This window comes from Daucus carota, chromosome 6 (assembly GCF_001625215.2).
Source record: "Daucus carota subsp. sativus chromosome 6, DH1 v3.0, whole genome shotgun sequence".
Classification (NCBI taxonomy): domain Eukaryota; kingdom Viridiplantae; phylum Streptophyta; class Magnoliopsida; order Apiales; family Apiaceae; genus Daucus; species Daucus carota.
The window spans coordinates 21,073,841-21,098,798 of record NC_030386.2 but is presented as its reverse complement, the minus strand read 5'-3'; the positions used below and the strand labels follow the sequence as shown (position 1 = coordinate 21,098,798).

Here is a 24,958-nt window from a genome sequence, read left to right as displayed (position 1 = left end):
GTTACACCTATTTTGGACATGGGGAGTATAAAGTAGTGGGGGAAAAAAGAAAAGTGAGGGAAGTGGTGGAACCCATTGATTTTTAATATATCAGTTTTTCTAATGTGAGCCATGGACATATGCTAAGCGCAGAATTTTATAAATTTGACTCATAAGGCTATCATATCTTCGTATCTTAATAATGGTGAACCCTGCAACTACAACACCAATCACAATCTGCCAAACATATAAAATTTCGATATACAACCACCACACCAATCACAAACCAAACATATAGAATTTTGCGTTTCGCGGTTAGCATGTGTCACACACTAAACAAGCTTTTTATATATAAAAGGGAGACAACGGAGTAAAATTAGTACGAAAAGGAAGAGAAAGTGAGAAAGTGATGAGACTGATCGATTATATTTAATAAGTTTTGAAATGCAAAGAATGAGATGGAACCTTTTAAAGAAACCGTAAACAAACAGTCAGCACAAAGGAAGTATATACATGAACAGTAGCTGATGTTTATATGTGTCTTTTTTCTTTCTTTTTTGACAAAACTTGCTCTCATATGATTATGAATGAACACAAACGGAACATAGACAATTCATTTAAAGTGTAGCTTCTGGTACTGAAATATACTTAATTGTTTCAAGTTCAATATCACCCCGTTTAAATTTGCAGGCCACATCAACCAATATATAATACAAGGGAGGTGCATAACACTAGCATATCTGAATGAATATCCTAAACGTGACGTTCCAGAATACTTGCACTTTCTTATTCCAGTGCTACTCAAACAAAAGAGGAATTATGATAATTTATCGACCAAAGTTTCTCCAATCTCCCATTAATTTAATTTAATTTTTTATAGAAAAACAACGTTGATATAAAAACGAAAGCTAAGGAAATATAACTGTTCTACAAGAATCAAATAAAGATACAAAAGCTGGGTAATTTGTTTAAAATTGCAACAACTCCATTTGCCAACTCATCAGCAGCACGAATTGCCAACTGATAAATCCTCCTGAAGTAAATTCTAAATTCCCTGCAAGATGTGACAAGACAAACTTTAATTATAAGCCAGGCAACAAAATATTTCCATGACATTAGTTTACTTAATTTTAAAAATTATAAATAAATTACACAAGTATTATCCATCTCTATGCAAATACGGAAGGCCACTAAAATATTCATCATTTATAGTAACCAAAATAAACCCAATAAAACAGAAATGATCTCTCAGCATCAAACGTAACCAACAGCATGAATGTAATTAAGAATTTAAAATGACCTAGCAGCAAACTTATGTTCAGATCCCTGTATAGTGTCATTTCAAATCGTTGAAGCAATGATAATTGAAAATTTGCTGAAGCAATGAGCAGAACACTAGTCTTTTTACATAACATATACTCGATGTACTTATGTGCCAAGCATATAACATTTGAGATATTATATTTTTGTTGATGTTGAAAAAAAAGCATGTTATCTACTCAAAGTTCGATCTATTCTTTGAGTTCGTCAGAAGAATATCAGTCTGCGCGTGAGTGTGTTAATTATAATAAAAACAGAGAAGAATATCAGTCTTACATAACAATATAATTATATCAAGATATACTAACATACATAAAGTATACGGACTTATAGTCTCATCAGTTAGTGTCTTCATAGTATTACCAGTCTTTATACATTAGTTAATGTAATATTATTAAAATACATTAACATACATACACTGAGAGTATTGTCTCATACTAATAACGTACTGATATTCACTGAATCTCAAATTACCATTTTTTTTCAAAGAAATAAAAATATTTAACAAATACTGATATAAATAAATTTATATCTTTTTAATAATTAATATTTAAATTTACCATCTGAAATTTTATGATACACACACACACATACAAACATATGCTAGTAATAAAAATTATACTGCTAAGTCTATTATTTTGTAATTTGATGTATTCAATGAAAATATATAATTCACGAAAATGTGAGATATATTCTACCCAAAGGATTCAAGTAGCTCGAGGTGCAGACCTTTTCTCTTTCATTTTGAAGTGAAATGAAAAACAGGAACTATGGATATGATTCCGATTAATTGTGCAATATAATATACATATACTTAAAATGAGAACGAGAAGAAACTCAAGAAAAGGCTTATGTCATGTATCAGTGAGAACCTGAAATCAATTTGCTTACTCATTAATATGGACTGGAGAGTAAGAGAGTATCAAGGAAATAGCGGCATGTAGAGAAGCCCAGTGGTCTCTGGAATCCCCATCATCAAGTTTAGATTCTGTATAGCTTGACCGGAGGCTCCCTTCACAAGATTGTCAATCTGCAAGAAAACCCTCAGTCTTCCGATGCATAAAATTTATGAGTAAAGAAACAAATGACCACAAAAGCTACAACTATGAAGGAAACATACAACAGATATTATGATTGCTCTTCCAGGAATTCGGTCAGGAAAGACGTTAACAAAACAGTAATTTGATCCTCGGACATGTCGAGTATGAGGTGGTTTGTCATCCTTCATCAGCTTGACAAATTCTTCATTCTGCATAAACAAAAACAACAGGACAGAATCTTAGAGGCATAGCATTGACTTATATTTTAAGTTTGCCCTTTGGCTGCTTTCCCGCTATCTCTTGTATCTAGATTGGAACTATACTGCCCCAAAGTCCAAACAAAAAGTTTATTAAATTTAAAACAAGATGTAGAACAATGTATTGGAGACATGGTGTTAAAATATAGCAGTAGCTCCATCTAATTTAACATAACCATTGGCTTTTATCTAAACCACCTAAAATCTGGAACACGTGACGATTACAGCAATATTGAAGTCTAAGGGGTACTTTCTTAGATTAATACCAGACCTGGAGTGTGTTTGCCTGGGCCTAAAACTGCTTTTACTAGGTTCGTCAAAGAGAGGACGATACCAGATGCACAAAAATGATGCTCAAATTTAGAAAAGAGAAAATTCAGTGGATGGCTGTTCTACTTGGTGGTTAATACCAACAAACACTTATTAAGTAGAAGAAAGAAATGCACTCTCTGAAGAAAGTCAGTGGCTTCAAGCCAAAGTGGAGAGAAATCCAGAAGTACTCGCCTCCCGCCGAAAAAATCAGGCTTTTGGAACAACTTAAGAGGTATCTCTATTAAGGACATTCGTTTACGATGGATTTTATGATTTTAAACAATACTCCCTCCGTCCCCCTGAGTTGTATACGCAGGGGGAACGGCACGCACTTTAATGCTCCTCTAAAATATACTTCTAAAACTTATTTTTTTAAATTTGTTTTTCTGTATAAAAATTTAACTATTAAATTTTTATTGAGAAAAAGAAAATTTTAAAAATAAGTTATGGTACCATATTTTATAGAGACATTAAAGTGCGTGCCAAATAGTGAACGAATAGAATTAAATGGGACGGAGAGAGTAGCTCTTATTCATTTAATGTTTTTGTTGAAACATATCATAATTTTTACGAGAAAGCAGAGAGAGATAAGTTGCTGACCAAAGTGTATGAATCACAGAATCAGGTATCTTGACTCTATACTTAATTTATTCGAATCCTAACATTCTTGTAACCATTACAGCAACAAGCAGAGTGTATCTGTTAATTATGTGAATCTTTTCTTTGATCTTGAACTTCATTTTTCTCATTATCATTTCCTGAAATTTGGTTGAAGAAGACACCTAATGAGTTGGAGGAGTGCAGGAGTAACCTAAACTCTTTCTTAGAGAGCAATAGAAAACTCAGCAAGTAAAGTTCTTTTTCAAGTTTTTGTTTATCATTGCAAATGTAACCATGGTTCTAGCTCCTTACATTTTATACTACAGAGAAATTGGTGATTTACAAGCTTCACTAAGAGCATGTCCAATGGTGTGCTGAACTTGGTGCTATATCTATATATTATAGCACCAAATGAGAAAATTTATCAATCCAATGTTGTGCTAAACATTGTGCTAAAATAGCCGAGTAATATAGTTTGTGCTATATATATACGAAAATATAAATTGTGCTATATTTGCCACCTCATCAAAAAGTGAAAAGAGAGAGGCAAATAGCTAAAAGAGGTACTTGGAAGTGTGACATACTTGGGAGTTGGTTAAATTTGTATTCAATAGTGTGGGGGTACTTGAAAGTTTATTAAATTTAAAACAAGATTTAGAACAATGCATTGGAGTCCCGGTGTTATTTTAGCACCAAAAACCACTTTTGGTGCTAAAATATAGCAATAGCTCCATCTAATTTAACATAACCATTGGCTTTGATCTAAACCACCTAGAATCTGGAACACATGGCGATTACAAGTCTAAGGGGTACTTTCTTAAATTAAGACTAGAACTGGAGCGTGCTTGCCTGGTCTTATATGCCCGAGCTTTCGCCATTTTCGACTTTAAGTTGAAAAATGTCTGTTTGTGTAACAAGTCAAAAGTCGGCTAAAAGTCAGAAACTGAATTAAAGCCAGAAGTTATCCTCATCCACCATGCTGGAGTCCAAAGATACTCATTGATAAAAAATTAAGGCAGCAACGGAGCAAACAGAATCTACCTAAAGATATCATGAAAAAAGTAAAGGTTATCATAAATACCTCATAGAAGCTCCTTAGATGTTGGTTCAGATCCTCACTAGATACTCCTGGAGCCATTTCCACGTAAATAGTTGATTGCATACCACGGCTCTATAAAAGGTTGTATGAGTAAAACAGAAGAAGAAGAAATTCAAAGATTATTATATATACAATTGTGACTGTCACCATTGGCATCAAGTGTGGAGTGAAGCTGATGGTCACTTTTGAACGTGCAGCATCAGCTAATCCTTGTTCAATCTCTGGAGCTGCAAGTCATTATAGAAACATATAAATATAGCTTAATTAAGTTGGAACTGTCAGACACTTATAGAAGACATAAAAGATTAATAGGAGAGATTGACAGGAGGTGGCTTCAGAACATGATGTGAGTTTTGCAGTAATACATGATAAAATCGTACAACTAGGTTTAAAATTAGAATCCTTACCATGACGGTGTCTGGTAACACCATAAGAGTGAATACCTTCAGCAATTTCCGTGTACAAATTTGCCTCTTTTGCACCACGTCCTGCGGAGTAACTAGAATTAAAAGCTGCACACTGTATATGGCAAATGGCACCATGAATAAACATCCAGTCAAATCTAAGGACTTTGAATATAAACCTGCTCCACTAACACCAGATTTTGAGTCGATGATGATATTTTTAACTTCGATAAGCTTGGACTGGAAGACAAGCACACAGAAACATAGTCAAAAGATAATCGCAAGTTATACTCAATATACGCAAGGACAAATCAGATATTTGTCAAGAGTTACTCAAAATAAATAGCAAAAACACAACATCATATATAATTACTACTCTCCAAAGAGAAATAGAGTCAGTATGCCAAAATTGATGGTAAGTGATGGTTGAGTAATTTTTTTTGTAAGAATTTTTCTTACAGCAACAATCAAAAATATCCATTCTAATATTTCAAATGTTTGCAAAACTATGGGGTGCATTTTTGGTTTTAATTTTGTTATGCAACATATACGTAACATAACATCGTAAAATTAAATAATTCGTTATGCAACACATATGTAACATAAATTTCTTATTAAAAATTAAGAATTGTTCCAACTTCCAACTACGGCAAATTCACAAGTCTAATTTGCAATATTTGCTTTAAAACATGGTAATTATGTTCCTAGACCCCAAAAAAATTGTATCATAAAGTAAGATCTTACAGCAGCCTTGTGATGCAATGATATTAAAGATAAGAAGGCTCTTACATTTATCAAGGGAATAAGAGGAAGCAAAATGGAAGTAGGAAAACAGCCAGGATTTGCAACCAGGCGTGCCGACTGAATTTCACTTCTTAATATCTCTGTTAAACCATATACAGCTTCTTTCTGGGTCAAATGAAACCAATATGTTTCTTAGTCTCACCAAATAGATAGAAATCTCAAAGATGAAGATAATGTTTGTGCATTTAATATTGTTTGTGTTGACTTAGGCTGCATATACTACGACCTGCAAATCTGCTGCTTTATGAGGTTGACCATACCATTCTTCATATTCACTGACATCTCGCAGCCTGAAGTCCTGCATAAAAATATTATATTACATCTAGTTCTTGTAGCAAATTAAGATGTAGTTGCAAATTCCATAGCTAAATCTCATTATAATTACCGCAGAAAGATCAACAATCTTTAACCTGGTAGGAAGACTCTTGATGATTTCCTACAAGAAAAAGAAAACAGTACAAGTAGGTTAAAACAACAGCGGCCTTTGTATTCAACTTGAACTGATGAGTTTGTACAAGCATTATATCCTTAAAATTATGATCAAAGTTTAGCAACATATGATGAAGTCGCTTACAAACCTGAGTAGTTCCATGTGGCAAACAACAAAACACAGCATCCACGTCAGAAAAATTTGCATCTTTTACAGCAACCATATCTGGCAAATCCTGAATATGCAGGAAATATGACATGTTTCATTCATATACACATTATAAATATAGCTTAGAAGCTTAAAATTGAGAGATGTTTTTCATTTCAAGATATACATGAAAATTGAGGATAGATATAAATAAAAAGTCAACAACTTCATGGCTCTCTCACATATAACTAAATGAGCATTGCTGCATAGCATATGTAAGGAAAGCATTGAACTGTCTGAACCTTCAAAAAATTTGATTAAGTATATATACATATATACTACAGTAGTTTTCTCTAGTTCTCTCTTTTGCAAAAAACAACTTACACTTAATCACCTCTTGCCAGTTGCACTTTAAAATACTGCATGGAAGAACTATAAAACTTAGCCGGACTAGTTAAATGATATTATAAGAACCTAGAGGTATATGCTTTATTATAAACCTGAGCATAAAATTATGATCAATTACTTTATTATTACAGTTGAAGTAAATTAGAAATACAGATGACCACTAAAAAAAAAAACTTCCAGCAGAAAAAAGTTGTCCTACGAAGAATTATTTCAGCTATTAAAATTAACATGCTTCTCTAACTTATACAGGTGAACAAATGAAAAACAAAACTTCCTTTTCTGAGCAATTATAAACACATAAGATTGAATAAAACAACATACTTGTGTGGCCAAATGTGGAAATACTGATCCAATTGATTGACCAGCTTTTCTGTCGGCAGTCATCAAGGTAATGTCAAAATATGGATGGTTAGCAAGGAGCCGAACAATCTGAGAAGATAGGGATCAGCTATTAGCCAAAAAGAATAATAACTAAACCTTTTGTTTGTACAGATAGTACTGTCATGTAATTCTATACAATTTTAAGGAGAGTTTAAATATTATTATTATTATTAAACCTTAATTGCAAGAGAAAGCTAATAATTAGGAGTGAGAAGTAGAGAATGTGTGTGACACATGGTACAAATTGGAGTCTAGACTTAGACGAAGCTCAAAAGAAACTTATTTTTAAAGGAAAAAAAAGGCATATGGTTAACAGAAGGTAGTCTAAGCTAACAGCCACTAGCCCAGGAATCTAGCGCAATGCTCATACCAGTGTAGGTGGCGATCCTTTTATAACGGGCTACACATCACAACCACCACCATATATTGTAATAAATGATTGTAAGCTATCCTATCTAAACTTGTTATGCCTTTAAATCCTTGCTTTAATATACCCCATTTTTGGGGTTATATAATAGAGGGTATGATCTAGTAATAATATAACAAAAAGGGTTAGAAATTTTTGTTAAACTATTGTTAAAGCCCTACTTAAATCTTCTTATTAGGGACAAATTACGGACAACTAACTGACAGCGGATCATCTCCGGTTTGACTATACTAGTATAATATAGATAAGGAAAAAGTGCAACAAGATCTGTAGCTATAATCCTATATAAAGATACATACAACCAATATTAACATACTAAGCTGTCATGTGTATGAAGATTTTTTTTTTTTATAAACATACACACATTCTAACTTCTCCGCACACTTACTCCCCTATTAATTGTTTGTTTATGGTAATCAGATTTCTCAACAATTTAGAAAGAAATAACATGACAATATTTTGTGTATTATTAACATTCCAGAGTTTCACGATTCTAGCATTAATTAGTAAATTCCGGAGTTTCACTGTCTGGTATTAATTAATTAGTTTCTACTTTAATTACAACCAAAAAGATAAGCGAAAATTTATCTACACCGGCGGAGAGCTTAACGAGTGCTCTCCGAAATGAGTTAGATAAGGCTTTCATCATTACCATGAAATGTAATAAATTGTACCACTTAAAGTTTCAGTGAATGCCATACCTCTGATCCAGTGTAACCACTCGCTCCGAGAACACCAATTCGAACAGTTTTCTCCAGCTTATGAGATTCAACCTTTGAAAATTGCAAGCTCTGTTGTTTTGAGGCAACAGAACTTCGAACTTTGAAATTCCTATCCCTGTGATAACTTGTTTCATCCTGAATTCATAAAAAATTGGAATATAGATACTATTTTTACCATAAAAAGAAATGACAACTCAAAGAAAATGCTACAGTGAGTATCTAATCATCATTTCTTTGTTGTTTCTTTTGTTCTGTCCATGCAGTACTAAACAGCATTGAGGGTGATGAGCTTGAGATGTGAAGTTGGTCTATTTTGATTCGAGCAGTTGAGGTTGTGGAGGGGACACATATAAGGTTGAGGATTTGAGGGTGGCAGATTTTTACTGTGATACTTTGTTCTTTCTTGTTGTCTTTCAGCAATTAGGCAACAAAAGCTCTGAAAATAAGTCCAATAATCGGTTAAAATGATTTACTAGTCCAACGTCCGCAACGAAAATCAAAGGATTCACTAACATATCGCATAAGGTTTTTCATTTCACCTCCAACTATGCAACTGTTACCGAAGCTATACTCGTTACATATATGAAGTAAAAAAGTCCAATTTTGTCATCGAGAAAATGAATAAAAAGCTGTAATTGAAGATAGTAGGCAAAACCTGAATTTTACGCAAACAAATTCCATTATAAGAAATAGAACCAACAGCTGCAATTGAACCCATCTGCACTATAAACATACAAACAAACAAAGCTACACTAATTAGCTGGATTGGGACTTAAAAGTTGAAATTTTTCGAAAGCCCATGTAGGTTTTGCAGGGTTTACCAAGTATCAAGTGATTATAAGTGCATTGGGCATGTAAAAGTTAATCTTGACAGCCAATTGAATTTTACAAAATGCAATGGGTATACAAATTCAAGAAGCAGATAGTATCAACACATGCTGTGTGTGTATATGTATGTATATATTACAAGGGTTTATTACAAATATAAAGTAAAGAAAGAATCCATTCTTACCTTTGAAAGATGAAAGCTCGGTGTTTCTGCTCTGACCAAACAAACTGGTCTCGAAACGAACCGGACGATGTGAGTGTGACTAGTAAATTTTAGGGGCTTCATTTTCATTTTTATAGACTTGACAAAGCAAAAATAATTTAATCTTTTTTATACGAGAGTATGATTTATGAATTAGTTAAAACGGAAAAACGATTTCGTATAAATTTAAAATATATTATAAATATATCATTTGAGTACATGTGTTTTAAATAAATCATACTCTTAGTTTAAAAATCGAAAATTATATATTATTATGTACTTATTTTAGATTTTTCAGTTTGATTTTATAATGTTATAAAAATAATTCTAAGTACTTTAGGTTATCTGGTAGGTTGTTTTTCAATTTAACTAATATTAAATTTATATCAAAGAAATAATATATATAAATTATACTATCAATCAGTAATTTTGATAATCAATTGAGTTTGTTAAAAATAAACTTTTATATAGAATGAATAATACTTTTCACTAGAGTAATCCTGATTAATATATTAAATTTTGTTAATTTTCATGAACATATATTTTTTCCTTATATAAAGGTTTTAAATCATAAAAAATTCCCAAAATTATTAATGGTTTAGCATGTGGTCCTTCAGGTGCAAATTGTTAAAACGTAAAACAGTTAAATCAAAGTCAGTGCAATGGGAGACTGAAATTTTGCTTCATATATATGCTATTTACAGTTATACATATCATCTATAACGTACAAAAATTATCAACTTTTTACAATGAATTAGTAACATTCATCTTGTCAAGTCTTCAGATAACTGAATTGCTAGTTTATCTTGTGACCAAAAAATACTGAATTGCTAGCGAAAAACTAACTTCTGTGGAGCCTAATGCTCCCTTTACAGGTCTCATCTATCTAAAGAAGTAAGAAATGGACTTTGAGATGTTATTTTCGGAGTACTTTGTCGACTCCCTTCTGATCTCGAAGGTGGTGAGCGTTGTAGATGTGGCATCAGCTCTGACAATCGATTCCTTTCGTTAGTTATTCTACTCTGTAATGATGATCGATAAAAAATTTGTTAGTCATTGGCGCTAAAGTTGATATTTTTTTTGCATTCTGATAAGGACTGATAAGGACTGTATTAATATAAAGCAAAAGAATAATTGCACTATAGTAGTGAATTGTCACTGGACCTTGAGCTTTAGTTCTTCCAATTCTTTGGTTAGTATACTCGAACGATCCGTGAGCTGATCCAATGCTTCTTCCGCAGCAGGAAGACTAATGTCAGATGCTGGTTTTGTTATTCCAGCAGCCTGATATAATCATTGGAAGTAATTTTAGTAATGAAGGAATGTCAAAAAGACAAGCGATATTAATGTTAAGTTTGTGCTTTACATTTGGAGAACAAAATTGCACAAGGTTTAGAAAATTACGAACCTTTAAAATACTGGTACACAGACCTAAGAGCTTTTGTGCTAGTTGCAATCTTTCCTCTTCAACTTCCTGTGTAGCTAAAGCATTAGCTCAAGCAACTCTATGTTGCATACATGCTCCGAAATATAGAAAATACCATACCGAAACAAACTAACCTTCAACTTATTATTAAGACGCTGCTCTTCTTCGATATGGATACATGGGTTTTTACCATTGGCTGCACGGTAGCGGGCAAGTTCTTCCTTGACACGTGAAAGGATGCCTTCACTGCGCCTCAGCTTGAGGCTAAGCTCTTCATTCTGAGCTTTCAGCAAATTGTTCTCTTCCTGTTACAAATATTATTTAGAAAAATATATACACAAATTCACAGTTTTGTTAACATAACATTTTTTTGACCACATGATGAGAAAACCTAAAGCTAAAAGTGTTTCTAACTTAAGTGTCTATTCAGAAGTGATAAATAATTAAAATTGCCTTGATTTTAGCATGATGATGAATACGCTGCTGGATGTTTTGTTGGCCCGACAGCTTCTTTACTTCAAGTTCAAGTTCCAAGACCTTCTTCTTCTGATTAACATTCTCCATCTGAGGAAGAAAAATGAGTTCAAGCAACCAGACAAACTTCGCATGTAAAAAGATGTTGCTACACCCAAAGCGTATGTAAGAAGATGTTGCTACACACAAAGCGTAAGTACCATGAGCATGTCATTTTTGGTAGTCAGCACTCGATCATGCTGCCGGAGTTCTTCCAACGTAATTTGTGCTGCAACCAGCTCAGCCTGTTTTCTGTCTATTTCCTCGAGCCAACTAAACAACAGTTAAAAAAAAATCAGATAAAAAAAAAAAGGAACACAGGGAAGTATCTGATCCTCAGACCTGACATTACAGGTAACAACTTACCCTTTTCTCTCCACAACAAACTCAGTCAGCTGCTTCTTTAGATTACAAACTTCCACATCCTGTTAAAAAAATGAACTCGCGGTTTACATAGGGAAGGTCTCAGAACATAATTAAACTGCAGCTTCAGGTGAATAGTACCTTGTTGTGAACCTCAGTATTATGAAGTTGAGCCTTCTCTGTTATTTTTTGAACTTGCTGGTCATCCAGTAACGACTAGCATTATAAAAGGACAATGATATTATTCACTACGAGTTATAATGAGAGGAAGCAATATTATACAGTTAAGAGTCGTCAGTATACCGCATAACCAGTCATGTCCGACTTGAGTCCCAGTAGATCACGTAATACGTCATGTGTCATACTTTCTGCAGTAGCTAATCTAGTGTTCAACATGAATATCTAGAAGGAAAGAAAAAAGGCACAATTAATATAATTTATGATGCTTGCTGTAAGCTTAAGAAAAGTGCTGAGAAACTTCTAAGCATAATCAAAAATACCTCCTTCTGCCTACTGGCTGCCAAGGCCTCCAGCTCTTCAATACGAAGTCTCCCAGCAGTAAGCTCGTCATCATCCCTTTCCGATTTCATTTGCTGGACGAAGCCCAACCCGATGCATTTGAAAGGGGAACCAGAACCCCTTGGCCTTGAACCAGTTTTTTCCAGTTTGTTAGATGATGAGTTTGTGCTATGAGGAGCTGAACTAATGCTATTAGTTGATGATGATCCCTCCAACTTAACTTGTTCAGCCATGACTTCTAGTGCTTTAAACTGCTCCCCAAATAAAAAGTATTAAAACCATTTATATGTGGATTCTCAGTTCCCTTAAAGTAACACTATCAAATTTTGTCTATCAACTGATTGCATTAAGTACCTTTTGCTTGTACTCACAAGCTTGTGCTTCTGCATGCAGATTTAACTCGGAGATATGACTCTTGCATTTGCTTATCTGTTTCAAATAAAGCTTGAATGCTGTAATCACTATATGAACATGATGGGATCCAATACAATTCATCCGAATATGTTATATATATATATATATATATATATATATATATATATATATATATATATATTTAAATCAACCTCAGTATCTCTGGCAGCTATCTCTCGCTCTAGAATCTGCATCCGCTGGAGGCATTCCTGAAGCCTTTTTTCCTTGTCATCTAAGACCCTGTAGTAACAATTTATATATATTATGTAGTTAAACATAAGATCTCTGTTAAAGTAAAATGAAATTCAGGTTTTTTATCTCATTTTTCGAAAATGGTCGCTTAATACCTCTTCATCTCGTCATTTCCACTTTCAACCAATTGCAACTTTTGTTTAATAGATTGAAGTTCCATTTCTAAATCCTCTCTTTGCATCCGTTGAAGCTCTGTCTCTCCCTTAACGATGTCAACCTTACATAATGAACTCCAAGTTTTCAGGCAATTGTTTCTTTTATTGAAGCAATAAAGGTTACATCATCTGACTGGAAGAACTAACCTTGCTTTCAAGTACATTCACCGTACGTTCTAGTTCTTCCACAGATCTTTCTAGTAGCCTCACTTCTTCCTCTTTTTCATCAAGATAGATCTTTCTTGTCTCAGCTACCTGAATATGACAAAACACCGCTAAAGATTAAAAACTTCACTCACAGACAGTAGGTAGGTAACTCACACTTACAAAAAATTGGAATTAGCATGTACCTGTTGAGCTTCTATTGCAATTGCTCCATTTTCATCAGCAAGGTTTTGTGCCATCTGAAACTCCTCCTTCAAAGTAAGTAGTTCTGCATGCATTGCATCTCTCTCGCAAACAACTGACTGCAGATTCATCTTCAAGGATTCAGCAAATTCATTCATTTGTTCAAGAGCTGTACGCATTTCAAGGAGTTCTGATTCTAAATATTGATTATCCTTGCATTTCTGAACCAACTCCTTCTCAATGAACTCTTTCTCGTGTAAAGCATTTGAAATTCTTGTTGTCTGTGTAAGATTGGCGCTTGAAAGTGAATCCACATTCTCATGCGCTCTAGATACATCCATCTCAAGGGTGGAGATAATATCAATCTTCTCCTGCAACTGAGTTTCAAGAAACTGAACTTTTTCAACTGCTTCATCATGCTCATCCTCCAGATCCTCATAAGATGCCAGCAAATTTTCAAATTCGTCTTTATGGTCTTTGTTGCTAGATGCAGATTCTTGTAACATTTTAAGATCAAAAAGCAATCCTTCCAGAACACTATCTTTCCTATTTAACTCAGCTTGAAGGTAGCTATTTTTAGAGATAACCTCTTCAGAAAGAATTTCCACTGAATCAATATCTTTTAGAAACTCTGATGCCCCTTCCGCATATTTCTGAATTTCCACAAACTCTTTCTCTAAAAGAGAACTTTGTTCATTGAGTACTTTAAAAATTCTGTTACACTTCATATGTACAGAGTCCATTGAACTAACAAATTTCTCCAATCTGGAGCTCAACTTCCAGAGAGCTTCATAGTTGATCTCCTCATGTGATATACATTCATTGTTTAAGGAAATTATCTCTTCCTTCAAATCATCAACTTCAGCAACTTGGATTTGAAACTGGAGTGACAATTCCTTCTTTGCTGCAGTCACTTCTACAAGTTCATTTTTCAGTATATCATATGAACAAGAAACCTCCTTCAGTAACTTGATTTCTTGTTTAGAAGCATCATTTGCTTTTTTCAGTTCAGATATCTCAAACTCCTTTTGGCTGATTTCTGACAACATACCATTTTGCTCCATTCTCACCAATTCGAGTTCACTCCCAAGATGAGTAAGCTCAACTTCATTGTCAAACAATATTAATTCCTTTAATTCCATATCTAGCAGCAGAAGCACCACATCCTTCTTAAGTCGGTCAATACCAGTAGAATAACATATTTGCTCATCCTCCAGTTTAGCTTTTTGGAATGCCAGCTGTTTGAGCTCTGAAGCTAAGACAAGCGAATGAAAGTCTTTTGCTGACAGATCAACAAAAAACTGCTCCTCCTGAATTTCTAAACTATTAACTTCATCCTTAAACAACTTTTCTTGATCTAAAAGAGTTGTCAAAACATTTCGATTACTATTGTCCAATTCCTTCATCAGCAAAGTAAGTTCAGATCCCATATTATTTGATCTCTCCACCATTATCTCCTCTTGCTGCTGCAAATCTAATATCTTCTCCTCAAAGCTGGCTATTTTGAAGCTAAGCTGCCCAGTCTCATCTTCTTTTCTCGAGATTCGGTCAAAATTATTCTTGATATCAGCTAGTAATTTTCCCTCGAGGATTCTGCACTTTTGAAGATCTCTCTTTGATTTATAGTTGTGCTCTCTCATTTCATACAGAAGAGTGTTTGATTCATGTAGTCCATGGTGAAGGAGACCATTCTCTACATTCAGTCCAGTGACTGTTTCCAACAGTATTCCCATGTGGCACAGGTGTAATACAGACATGGCACAGTCCTTCAATATAATTTCAGACCAAAGATTCTCAATCCACGAATGCACCATCTTTGTTGAGTCACAAACTTGAGATCTCAGGCACATAAAATCTGAGGATATAGACTCAAAATTCTCTTTACATGTGACCTGGGCCTGTAAGACAATACCCTCCAGCTCCTGCACAAGTTCTGTCATTGATACAATATCAGATTCAGCTTGCTTTTCGAGGTTCCTGTAACTAGATTCCAACCTCTGAACCTCATTGATCAAGCAAGCCCTTTCGTTGGTTAAATTTTTTTTCTCTTTTCTTAACTCTTTGATTTCAACCTTTTTGCTTTTATTTGCCAACATTAGTTCATTGAGCATATAATCTGCTTCTGAAATGGTTTGCTGAGCTTCTTCAAATTTAGCAAGAATACAAGAGGCTTCTGCAGATTTCTGGATGGCCAGTATTTTTGAATCGCTAACTTCATGCTCAAATAACTGCAGCGAGTCACCAATTTCATGCACTCGTTACTTTGGGACTGAAAATAAAAATGTCTGTATATACATATACATATACATATATATATATATAGTGTGTGTGTGTGTGTCTATGTGTTTGTGCGTGAGTGTGTACAGCTAAGATCTAGATAATGTGAAGCTTATTAGGAAAAAACTTAAGCACAAAATGTGCAGCAGACTAAAGGGTAGGGACAAATCAAACATTAGAATAGAGGCCAATAATTTGTTAGAGTGGCACTAGCATACCTCATTGTTCCGGGACCATGAAGTTACAGTATCTTTTATAGCACATTCCATCTTAAGTAGCTTATGATCCAAACGATTAACTTTGGAATCAGCTTGATTTTCAAAGTTACAAATAATTTCTTGTAAAGAAAGTACTTGTAATATAATAACCTCCATAACTTGTCGAGTCCCTTCTTCGGAATCGCGGGCCTCTTTGTTCTCCTTGCGTAAGTTGGCAATTTCAAGGTGCGCCCTTTTTAAGCTTTTGACAGCAGATTCTATTTCTTCTCTTAAAAGAACAACTGTAGCTTCCCTATTAGCTCCACCCGCTAGACGTTTCTGTTCACTGGAGTATTTATGCAAGTTCTTGCCAACTTCAGGAAGACACTCTGGTGTGTCTGTTACTGGTACGGCATATTTTTTGAGGTTTGCTCCAGTACCTGTCTGCAACAATATCAATTTAAATTGAACAAGTAAATTTTGAATACTTCATTGAACAAGACATATAACTTCAAATGTTATAAAATTTACCCGTTCTTCACTTCTGTTATCAGATGGTAAAAAAAATGCAGGATCTGCAACATCATTGTCTTTCTCAGGATTAGCAACCTCCGCAATGGTCAAACATGAATCAAGTGCTGATATACCATGCTTTAGCTCAGCAAGGTTTTCTCTTGTTTCTAAAATATAATTTCCTTCAATCTCATCAAGCTTTTGTTCCAAATCAGTGACACGCTTCTTCTCCTCATATAGCTGCTCTCTTAGTATACCACATTCATCCTTTGCAGATTTTAGTTCCACACTGAGAGAGCTTATCAGTTTCTCTGCTTCATCAACTTTTACAGCTTGACTAAGGAGGAGAGCATCTTTCTGCCTATGAATTCCATCAGATTCTGTAAGCTGGATATTTTTATTCTCAAGCGTGTGAAGGTACCTAGAGTTTGTCTCTGACAATCTGCTTACAATAACAAAAGCAACAGTGGCAGATTTTGAGGCTTTTCTGAGCTCCTCTTCCCCGTACTTAATTTTCTTTTCTAGCTCTGCGATGGTCAATCTCTTATCACACAATTCTGATGTCAATAATATGATCTGATTCTCCTTTTCGGCACAATCCTTTTGGTGTTCTTCAGTTATGACCAAAGCTGCTCCCCTTAATGACCTCATCATTACCTCCAGGTCATTTTTTCTATTATTTGCATCCTCCAAACAGCAATTTAGTTCTTCAATCAGTAACTCCTTTTCAGAGATGCTCTTCGTCATCTTTCCTACTTGTTCAGATATCCAAGTTTTTCTCTTGAGTATTGAACCAGAGATACCATCCAGCTGATCAGATGCATCTTTGAGAGCCTCACAGCCACCAGCAAGAGCAGCTTCAATTTCACTTATCACTATTTCAGAATCTACAGATAAATTTTCTAATTGTTTATCTTTATCTGCGAGCTTTTCACATAAAATTTTGTTATTTTGGGACAATGCTTCATTGTCATCCACCAATTTCTTTAATTCCGTATGCAGATGCATCAATTTCCCTTCAGCCTCTTCTTCTTTTGAGGTACTGTTTAGGAATTGCTCCTGAAGATTGCCGAGTTCTTCCTGCAAGCATACTATCACCTCAGCAGTTTCGGCCTCAACCTGCCTACGGACCTCATCCATCTCTTCTTCATTAGATGCATGTGATGCAAGATCACTTTGATAACACATATTTAATCTCTTAGCATTATCAAGAGAATCATGCATCTTTTTCAACTTTAACTGTAGTGGAGAATCTTTAGTTTTTGAATGTTTGAAAGATGCCACATCTTTTATCTCTTTACGGAAGCCTTGCTGTTTTAGATTCGAGATTTCATGCTCCAGTTTGTGCACAAGCTTCATACAGTGCGTATTACTGTTCCGAAGATCCTCCATTTCACTAATTGATAGAAGCTGTTGATTCTCCAGAGCATCAATTACTGATTTTGCTTCTCTAAGCTCTTCCTTGGCATCTTCATATTGTTTTGTTAGCAATGAAGCTTTTCTATCTGCCGTTTCAAGATCCTTTATCAAACAAAGTTCCTTCTGCTCCAGTTCAACACAGGATGACCTCTCTTCTTTCAAAATGATTTTTAGAATATCCAACTCCAGCTGTAAATCCATGACATCTTGTGCATGCTTCATCAAAGCTGCATGCATCTCCTCATCCTTATGTTGAACAGACTCAGATTCTTGTTCTTCAACCCAAGGACGTTCAAGATTTGACTCCTGAAATATAATTATTATTCATTATCTTCTATCAACATAAGTGCATAAATGAATATATCAGACTTAGATGTGTGTGTGTGTGTGTTAATTTAATGAATTTTTACCAGAAATATAAATAGGATGTTCATCATTTATCAGCAGATATATAGCTATTAGTCCAGGTCTTTTATTAATCTAAAAAGGTACCTTTGAGACTTCAATATTGCTGCTATCGTCATGTGTTCCAGATTTTAGGTCGTTTAGTGAACCTCGTAGATCATCAATCTCTCTGCAAAAATAAATGTAAGGAGTTGGAACAATATTACACTCGCAATGATAAACCAAAACCTGAAAAAGAATGTTACCCGCTGAGTTTTGCATTATTCTCTAAGCAAGAGTTTAGCTTACTCCTGCACTCCTCTAACTCATGAAGTGTCTTCTTCAGCTAAATTTAAAGAAATGCTACTGAGAGAAAAGAAGTTCAAGATCAAAGGAAATATTCACATAATTGTATACAAATAAGCAACCTCCAGATGAAGAGAATCATTTTCTGCTCTGATACACTCTGCTTCCTGTTTCAATGGGGACGAAGATGTTAGGATTTGAATTAACTTCACAAAAATATTATCCGAATTGCCAAAATATTCTAAAGATAGCATTTGCAGAAAAATAATAAATTTGACCTTTAAAGGTGAATTCTTATTTGGAGAGTTGTGATGCTTTAAGTCCCCATCAAGAAATAGAAGCAGCTGTTAATCAAATAGATTAATTCAGATAAATCATAAATTAAAAAAACCATACATCATAATGTTAGGCAAATAAGTATAAAGTAAAGATACCTGATCCCGTGATTCAGAAACTTCCGTCAGCAACATATCTCTCTCCCCTTCCTCATAAAAATCTTGATATCTTCTCAAGAAAACATTATATAAATAAAATTTATCTATAAAATCACGGGAGTCCTCTTAAACAATTGCCCTTAACATACATACCTCCTCAGTTGTTCCAAGAGCCTAATGTTTTCCAGCGCGAAGCGAGTTACTTCTGGATTTTTATCTAATTTAGCTTGAAGCTGCTGTATTTCTTCAGATAGTGCCTTGTTTTCTTCTACTAAATAAGTGTCTGTTGGCATCAAACCACCAATAAGGATCTCCATCCGCTGAATTCTCTCTTCTCTAAATTTTAGCATCATTTTTGTGCACCTGGTATCCTCCTCTCTTTGACGAACCTGATAAAAGCAGTTTTAGCTCTTGCTATCAGAGTCATAAATTTTCCACTGAAGCCAAGATCTATAACCTTCAACGCTCTTACAAAATCATCATATAGAACAAAGGATATGCATGAGATTCACAGAAACAGGACTATTACCAGTCGATTCAACTGCTCAATCTCAGCTTCAAGCTGTTTTATAGTACCCTCTGCCATTTGTTCTCTTCTCAAGGCACCGGCAAGTGTAGTTTCCAGGCATTTGAACTAGAACATATATTATAAAATTAAATATATTAGCATTATGACTTTTAATTTTAAAATCGGTATTAATAAGGTAAGATTAATACAAGTATTTCACTAAAACGTGTAAATATTGAGACATGTTAGGTTTTAAGCATTAATGTGGTGGAAGCCAAGACTATAAGACGTCCATAATGCGATATAGCATTCACAATACACACATATTTACGACTACGTTACGTGCAATTGTACATAATTAACATTTTCGACAATTAAACAAATTTTTTTGAAAAATTACAAAAATTATATATTTTACTAAATTGCAAATGTTATTAGTTACCCAATATTTTAAGAATTACATGATCAATTCTTAAATTTCATACTATACTGAATTTTCTGGGAAGGGAGAGAGCCCAATAGCTAAATTTAAGTCTAAGAAATTAATACACGAGTTTAACCAAATCTATACGTGTCCCGGCTCTGTAGTGCGATGGGCCAGTTTGCATCTGTTCCCGTATGTTAACTCAAGCAAAAACTAATCACTACTTCACTTATGCATGGCTGTTTTAAGAAATGCACTGCCTCTAGCCAGCTCAATATACCTGTTTAGAAGAAATACTCAAGCTGCTTTTAGATTCCAACCCAAGCATATCATCAGTACTATGCATACCCTCAGCACTGCCATTATTTTGCCTTGCATCTCCAACAATGGTTGAACCAAATGAAAGAGACCGGGACACATTTTGACGTTTGAGAGCAAGAAGCTCCTCCTGCTCCACCAAAAATAACTTATTACATCATAAATTTCATTTAGTAACCACGTATCACGACTGGCTTCCAATATAACAAGGAACAAGAAAGAACCTTTAAAATTCGTATTTGGTTTTGCAGTGCAGTAACATCTCCTGAAGAATCTTCATTTACAACCGCCTATTATCATGAAGATAACAGAAATCAGGTATATTAGGTTTCTTCAACAAAAGGATATGATAGCTTTAGTGAATTTTAATTACAAATCTTACATTGTTTTGTATAAGCTTTGCCCGTTGTGCAAATTTTAAGGTATTTAAAGTCTCAGCAGCAGAGCTGAAAATAAATAAAGTTAAAATTAAAAGTTTTCAGCATCACTAAAGAAATTGAAACCTTTAGGTGTATTGGGACAAACCAGACAGAAGGGCTGACATTGGCAATAATCATTGTTTTGGAGTTTCCACCTAAGGAGTCCTGCACGTTCTTTGGAGTTGATATGGGACAGGGAAATTATAGAACACATAATTAAGATAATGTAACATTTAGTTTACCTGAAGCAGAAACGTAAGTCTTGAATCTCTATAAGGTACATGCCTTGTCTTAGCATGTGCCACATCCACAAGAACCATAATAACATGACTGAAAAATTTTGACCAACTTAATATAGAAGATCTTGTGACATTTTTAGAATATAAACTTTACGATCTACAAAATGGAAAGTTGGTGAGGCAATTTAATTACCCCAGTGTAGAAAGTGATTTGTTAATATTTGCAGCTTCCTTTAGGCGTTCTCCCTCAGCACCAGAACTTTTCTGTCTGAATTGGTAATGAAAATATTAGCATAAATGATTAGTTACAAAAGATAGTTAACTTAAAACATTAGTCAGAGTCCTCACCTTTCTGAACCTGCAAGATCGACAAGGTTCAGTCGTGCAAATCGTAGATTTGACGTAGAATCCTTTTCCCATCTACTCTCAATAACACATGTAAATACACTATGAGACCGACTGCTCTCTCTATTCATGTTCGTTGCAGCTACTTTTCTATTTGCAGAACCCTATCGAAACAAGGAACAACTTAATACAACAAAACACTTGCATAGTTGTGCATTTTGGTCGATTTAAACTGTGCTTAACAGTTTTAGAATCAAAAGGTTAACAAACCTGACTGAGAAGCTTAAGAATATCAGCTACAGTCTCAACTTCAAATTCTGAGAGGTTTTCAACATATACACCTGTCTTAGTATCCTCTCGAAGCTGCAAATAGATGGCATAATGTGCACAAGTTATATTAAATTTAACTAAATGTAATCAAAACAAAAAAAGGTAGTCAGCTTACTAGTAAATTCGTGGATGAAGGATCAAGGAGATCAGTTATTTGTTCATTATAAATTTCTAAAAATGAACACTTGCAACTGTACGCCAGCCTTTCATCCCTACGACTTTCCTCCTCCTGAAAGAATATATATATTGAGAGGATGTATAAACCAATTGATGTTGTAATGCTATGTCCATAAATAGTTTAAAATAAAAGCACAAATAAATATTAGAAAAAGTTACCGCTCTTATTCTTGCAAACAAGAATTCAAATATTCGTGGCGTCATTCCACGATGAGGACTCGGCTTGACCCCCAACTCATCTATGTCACCCAGCATTGTGTATGTCTTCCCACTTCCAGTCTACAAGGTGACCAGAGGTAAGAAGTAAGATGTTTGACATTTGAAAAATGTCAGGGATAAGAGGAGCAAAAAAAAAACAGGAAGGGCTAGAAGGAAGATCATAATAAACTAAAAACCACCACATAAACTGACTCATATTTCGGAGTTTATAAGTATATATTATGCATGAATACAACTGACGGTTATTATTTAGACTGGATAATTTTATAGACCAAACAAGGTCAATGTTTCTGAAATTCGGAATTAGTGACTGTAAAGCTACAAATCCAGATGTAAAGTGGCAAGTGATTGAAAAACCATAGGGCTGTTTAGTTGAAATTTGAAATGAAGAACTGAATAAGATTGAGAGCCAAACGTAGGACACAAACAGCTGTAAGATAGTTTACATTAATAGGTGCCAACATACTACATATATGATTCTGATGTATGAACATAGATACATGAGAACTGTTTTTTAGTGTACACAACATTTATAAGAAGGCTGTATTAGCCAGCTTTTTCATCAGAGTAAATATAAGGGAAGAAGTAACATACATATATGTGTGTCCCTGCACACAGACTTTTAGAAACTATAACCGAATCTCTTATTCTCTATTTACATCATCTTAGTAGCAGTAGGCAGTTATATTATAAATCATTTTTCCTTATTATGCTTTTGATGGTTATACGCTGATCTATACAAAGGGAGAAAAGTTAGATTAGAAACTGACTTGTAATTATTATTTTTTTCAAATAGGGCTTATTAAGTGATGGTCCTTTACAAAATATTGGTTTCCAAAGTTGCTAAAATTTGCAATACCTGGCCATATGCAAACATACAACTATTGTATCCAGACAAGCAATTTTCCACCATTGGCAAACCAACCATTCTAAAGAGTGTTTCCTGAAAAAAAAAGACCAAATCATAAGTTACAGACAAAAAATTCAAAAATATTCATAATATATATGTTACCACACCTGCTCAACACTTTCACATGCTACATGATCAAATGTAAATCTTGTTTCTGGATGCCCAATCCAGGTAATGCATTGTGAACTCTCTTGCTTTAAACATCTATTATAACCTTGAGTACTTTTCTCCATGTTATTCAAAGGACGAACTCGAATTAAGACCTAAAATACAATGTTAAAGAAAACATATACAATCATTAGCATATCAAAATCTTAAGTTGATCACTTTATTAAGATATCTTACTAAAACTCTCAAGCTAAATAGTGTTGCTTACTTGAACATTGTGATCCATCCAGAATGATGGATCTTCCTTCATTTCAAAATGTGGAACCTCAACAGTATTAACATAAGTTGTTGAACTACCATAACTGGGTATCCCTCTAGACAATGCTGCAAAATTAGCCATTCGAGCACCTCCATTGGCCGGAGGAGGTCTCTGACCCCCGGTCAAACAAAGACCTTGATTCGAAGGCTTTGTCACACTCTTAGTAGGTGTACATTGTGTTGAATTACTCTCAGAATTACTCGAATTACCTCTCACAGCAGCTCTAGTAGACCTAGGAGTATTCCTATATTGATTCGAATCAACTCCAGTTTCATTAGTAGCTGAGCTCAATTCATTCTTTTGGGCCCATCCAAATCGATTCCCTGTAGTAACTCCCCTTTTCTCAGGAGTCTTAAGCGGCGTGCCAGCATCCGAATATCTACTCCTGGGGGGTTTAACAGGTGTTTTTTCGACTTTAGAAGACTTGTTACCCACTTCTTGCTCTTCAACTCTATTGTGATTTACAGGAATGTTTTCAATATCATCTACATTTGGATGTTTCCCCGAGTTTCGACGCGTCAATTTGTAATCCCTCATCATTCTGGATAGTAAAATCAAAAAGATCAGTTTTTGATCAATTAGTAAAAAGAAATTATTTTCAAGCAAGAATTGCAGGGGGAAATCAAGCAAGATCGGGTCTTTTTCGAGAAACAACAAAAATAAATGATTTTACGAGAGAGTTGAAGATAAAATGAAGAAAGTCAAGAAATTTATTAAAAATTACGAGAAGATCTGATTTTGAAGGATACAAATGAAGAAAGAGAAGATTTTGAAGTAAGAATGAGGGTGAAATCTGACCTGAAAGAAGTGAAAAAGATGAGCTGAAGCTTATGATTCCCTGAAATTGTTTGAGCTGAATTGAATCAAACTAGGGTTTAATTTTGTGACATTTTCAAATAGCAATCTCTCTCGTTCTCTCTCCCCCTCCCTCTCTCTTTCTATCAAAATTGTATGTCTTACTCCTGTATATCTGTATCTACCATTTCAAATTTTCTCGAGATTGTATATGAAATGGACGGTCGAGATTTGGTTTATATTTGAAATTTAGGGAGACCAACGGAACTCACACTCCGCGGTTTTAAGATTTGAAACTGAATTAAATACGGGGGGTTTGTAATAAAGTGTAATTATTTTGTTGGACAAAACTATAAGGGTTATTAACGGCTATTATCGATTTGATTAGTTGTTCCACCATGATGAAAATAATTGTAGCTTTCTAGTTCGACTTAATTTTTGATTATTTCTTCTTTTACTTGTTGAATTAGAATAACATTTATTATTAGATTTTGTATAATTGATGATTAATATTTAATTATGACTGCATTTTTGTTCAAACATCCATGGGTATGATAGTTGTGGTATTTTTCCAGTAACTCGACTTATTTCCTTTATCTAGAAAATTGGATTGATTCATTGACAGGAGTACCATAGGCACTTATTTAAAAGAGATCTTTAAAATAAAAGAGATAAATTAGCGAGCTCGCCTGTTAATGATTTCATAAAAAAATTATATGCGGAAATAACATACTTACCGACTTATTTGGATATCTTCGGATATCTTCACTACTTCTGTCTTGAAATTTATCTTTGTTTAGCTGGCTTAGAGTATCCAACATTGTTCAAACTTCGAATTTTTAATTAAAAAAATTATTATACTTTCTTTTAGTGAAACACGCTTTTTTTGAAATCTTCACTCATATAATATGAGTCAGAGCTAAGAAAGTCATTAATATAAGAAAGTAATAAATTACACATATGATAG

The 24,958-nt window shown here is 34.3% G+C and overlaps 2 protein-coding genes across 6 annotated transcripts; both read right to left on the bottom strand.

Moving 5' to 3' along the window:
- Nucleotides 1-805: 805 nt before the first annotated feature.
- On the bottom strand, nucleotides 806-9,448 carry LOC108225752 (probable N-acetyl-gamma-glutamyl-phosphate reductase, chloroplastic). 5 transcript variants are annotated; one of them, XR_001807634.2, is made up of 15 exons: nucleotides 9,343-9,448; nucleotides 8,986-9,053; nucleotides 8,310-8,465; nucleotides 7,122-7,229; nucleotides 6,394-6,480; nucleotides 6,201-6,251; nucleotides 6,042-6,113; nucleotides 5,801-5,920; nucleotides 5,191-5,251; nucleotides 5,015-5,095; nucleotides 4,755-4,834; nucleotides 4,590-4,679; nucleotides 2,420-2,548; nucleotides 2,172-2,329; nucleotides 806-1,033 (listed from the first exon to the last, which is right to left on the bottom strand). XR_001807634.2 is itself a non-coding variant. In XM_017400694.2 (15 exons), the coding sequence occupies exons 2-14, from the start codon at nucleotides 9,046-9,048 to the stop codon at nucleotides 2,222-2,224; spliced, it is 1,206 nt and encodes a 401-aa protein (XP_017256183.1). In that variant the 5' UTR covers nucleotides 9,049-9,053; nucleotides 9,343-9,448; the 3' UTR covers nucleotides 806-1,033; nucleotides 2,191-2,221. The 5 variants fall into 5 exon arrangements, 3 of the variants coding, with proteins under 3 accessions (XP_017256183.1, XP_017256184.2, XP_017256185.1); XR_010284372.1 differs by having other exon boundaries at nucleotides 8,986-9,048; XM_017400694.2 differs by having other exon boundaries at nucleotides 2,191-2,329.
- A 580-nt stretch (nucleotides 9,449-10,028) lies between these two features.
- Nucleotides 10,029-24,218, bottom strand: LOC108225713 (kinesin-like protein KIN-12D). The gene is made up of 38 exons (XM_017400644.2): nucleotides 23,995-24,218; nucleotides 23,146-23,737; nucleotides 22,877-23,032; nucleotides 22,719-22,802; nucleotides 21,800-21,919; nucleotides 21,579-21,692; nucleotides 21,404-21,496; nucleotides 21,137-21,297; nucleotides 20,982-21,056; nucleotides 20,792-20,879; nucleotides 20,656-20,714; nucleotides 20,513-20,576; nucleotides 20,355-20,420; nucleotides 20,093-20,260; nucleotides 19,410-19,514; nucleotides 19,034-19,269; nucleotides 18,881-18,950; nucleotides 18,725-18,790; nucleotides 18,569-18,613; nucleotides 18,407-18,486; nucleotides 18,249-18,330; nucleotides 16,356-18,062; nucleotides 15,846-16,268; nucleotides 13,353-15,578; nucleotides 13,150-13,257; nucleotides 12,943-13,064; nucleotides 12,748-12,835; nucleotides 12,536-12,610; nucleotides 12,163-12,432; nucleotides 11,966-12,064; nucleotides 11,804-11,878; nucleotides 11,666-11,724; nucleotides 11,461-11,572; nucleotides 11,240-11,350; nucleotides 10,921-11,091; nucleotides 10,769-10,834; nucleotides 10,525-10,644; nucleotides 10,029-10,382 (listed from the first exon to the last, which is right to left on the bottom strand). The coding sequence occupies exons 2-38, from the start codon at nucleotides 23,734-23,736 to the stop codon at nucleotides 10,239-10,241; spliced, it is 8,499 nt and encodes a 2,832-aa protein (XP_017256133.1). The 5' UTR covers nucleotide 23,737; nucleotides 23,995-24,218; the 3' UTR covers nucleotides 10,029-10,238.
- Between the last annotated feature and the right edge of the window lie 740 nt (nucleotides 24,219-24,958).

What these genes read in the sequence shown, in the direction of transcription:
- LOC108225752 (XM_017400695.2), bottom strand. Translation starts at nt 9,444, where the DNA reads ATGAAGCCCCTAAAATTTACTAGTCACACTCACATCGTCCGGTTCGTT. An exon ending in TGCCACATGGAACTACTCAG is followed by an intron (nt 6,252 to 6,393) that starts GTTTGTAAGCGA and finishes TTTTTCTTGTAG; the next exon opens with GAAATCATCAAGAGTCTTCC. An exon ending in TGTTACCAGACACCGTCATG is followed by an intron (nt 4,835 to 5,014) that starts GTAAGGATTCTA and finishes AATGACTTGCAG; the next exon opens with CTCCAGAGATTGAACAAGGA.
- LOC108225713 (XM_017400644.2), bottom strand. Translation starts at nt 23,736, where the DNA reads ATGATGAGGGATTACAAATTGACGCGTCGAAACTCGGGGAAACATCCA. An exon ending in GATCTTGCAGGTTCAGAAAG is followed by an intron (nt 21,057 to 21,136) that starts GTGAGGACTCTG and finishes TTACCAATTCAG; the next exon opens with ACAGAAAAGTTCTGGTGCTG. An exon ending in GCAATATTGAAGTCTCAAAG is followed by an intron (nt 18,063 to 18,248) that starts GTACCTTTTTAG and finishes ATTATATTTCAG; the next exon opens with GAGTCAAATCTTGAACGTCC.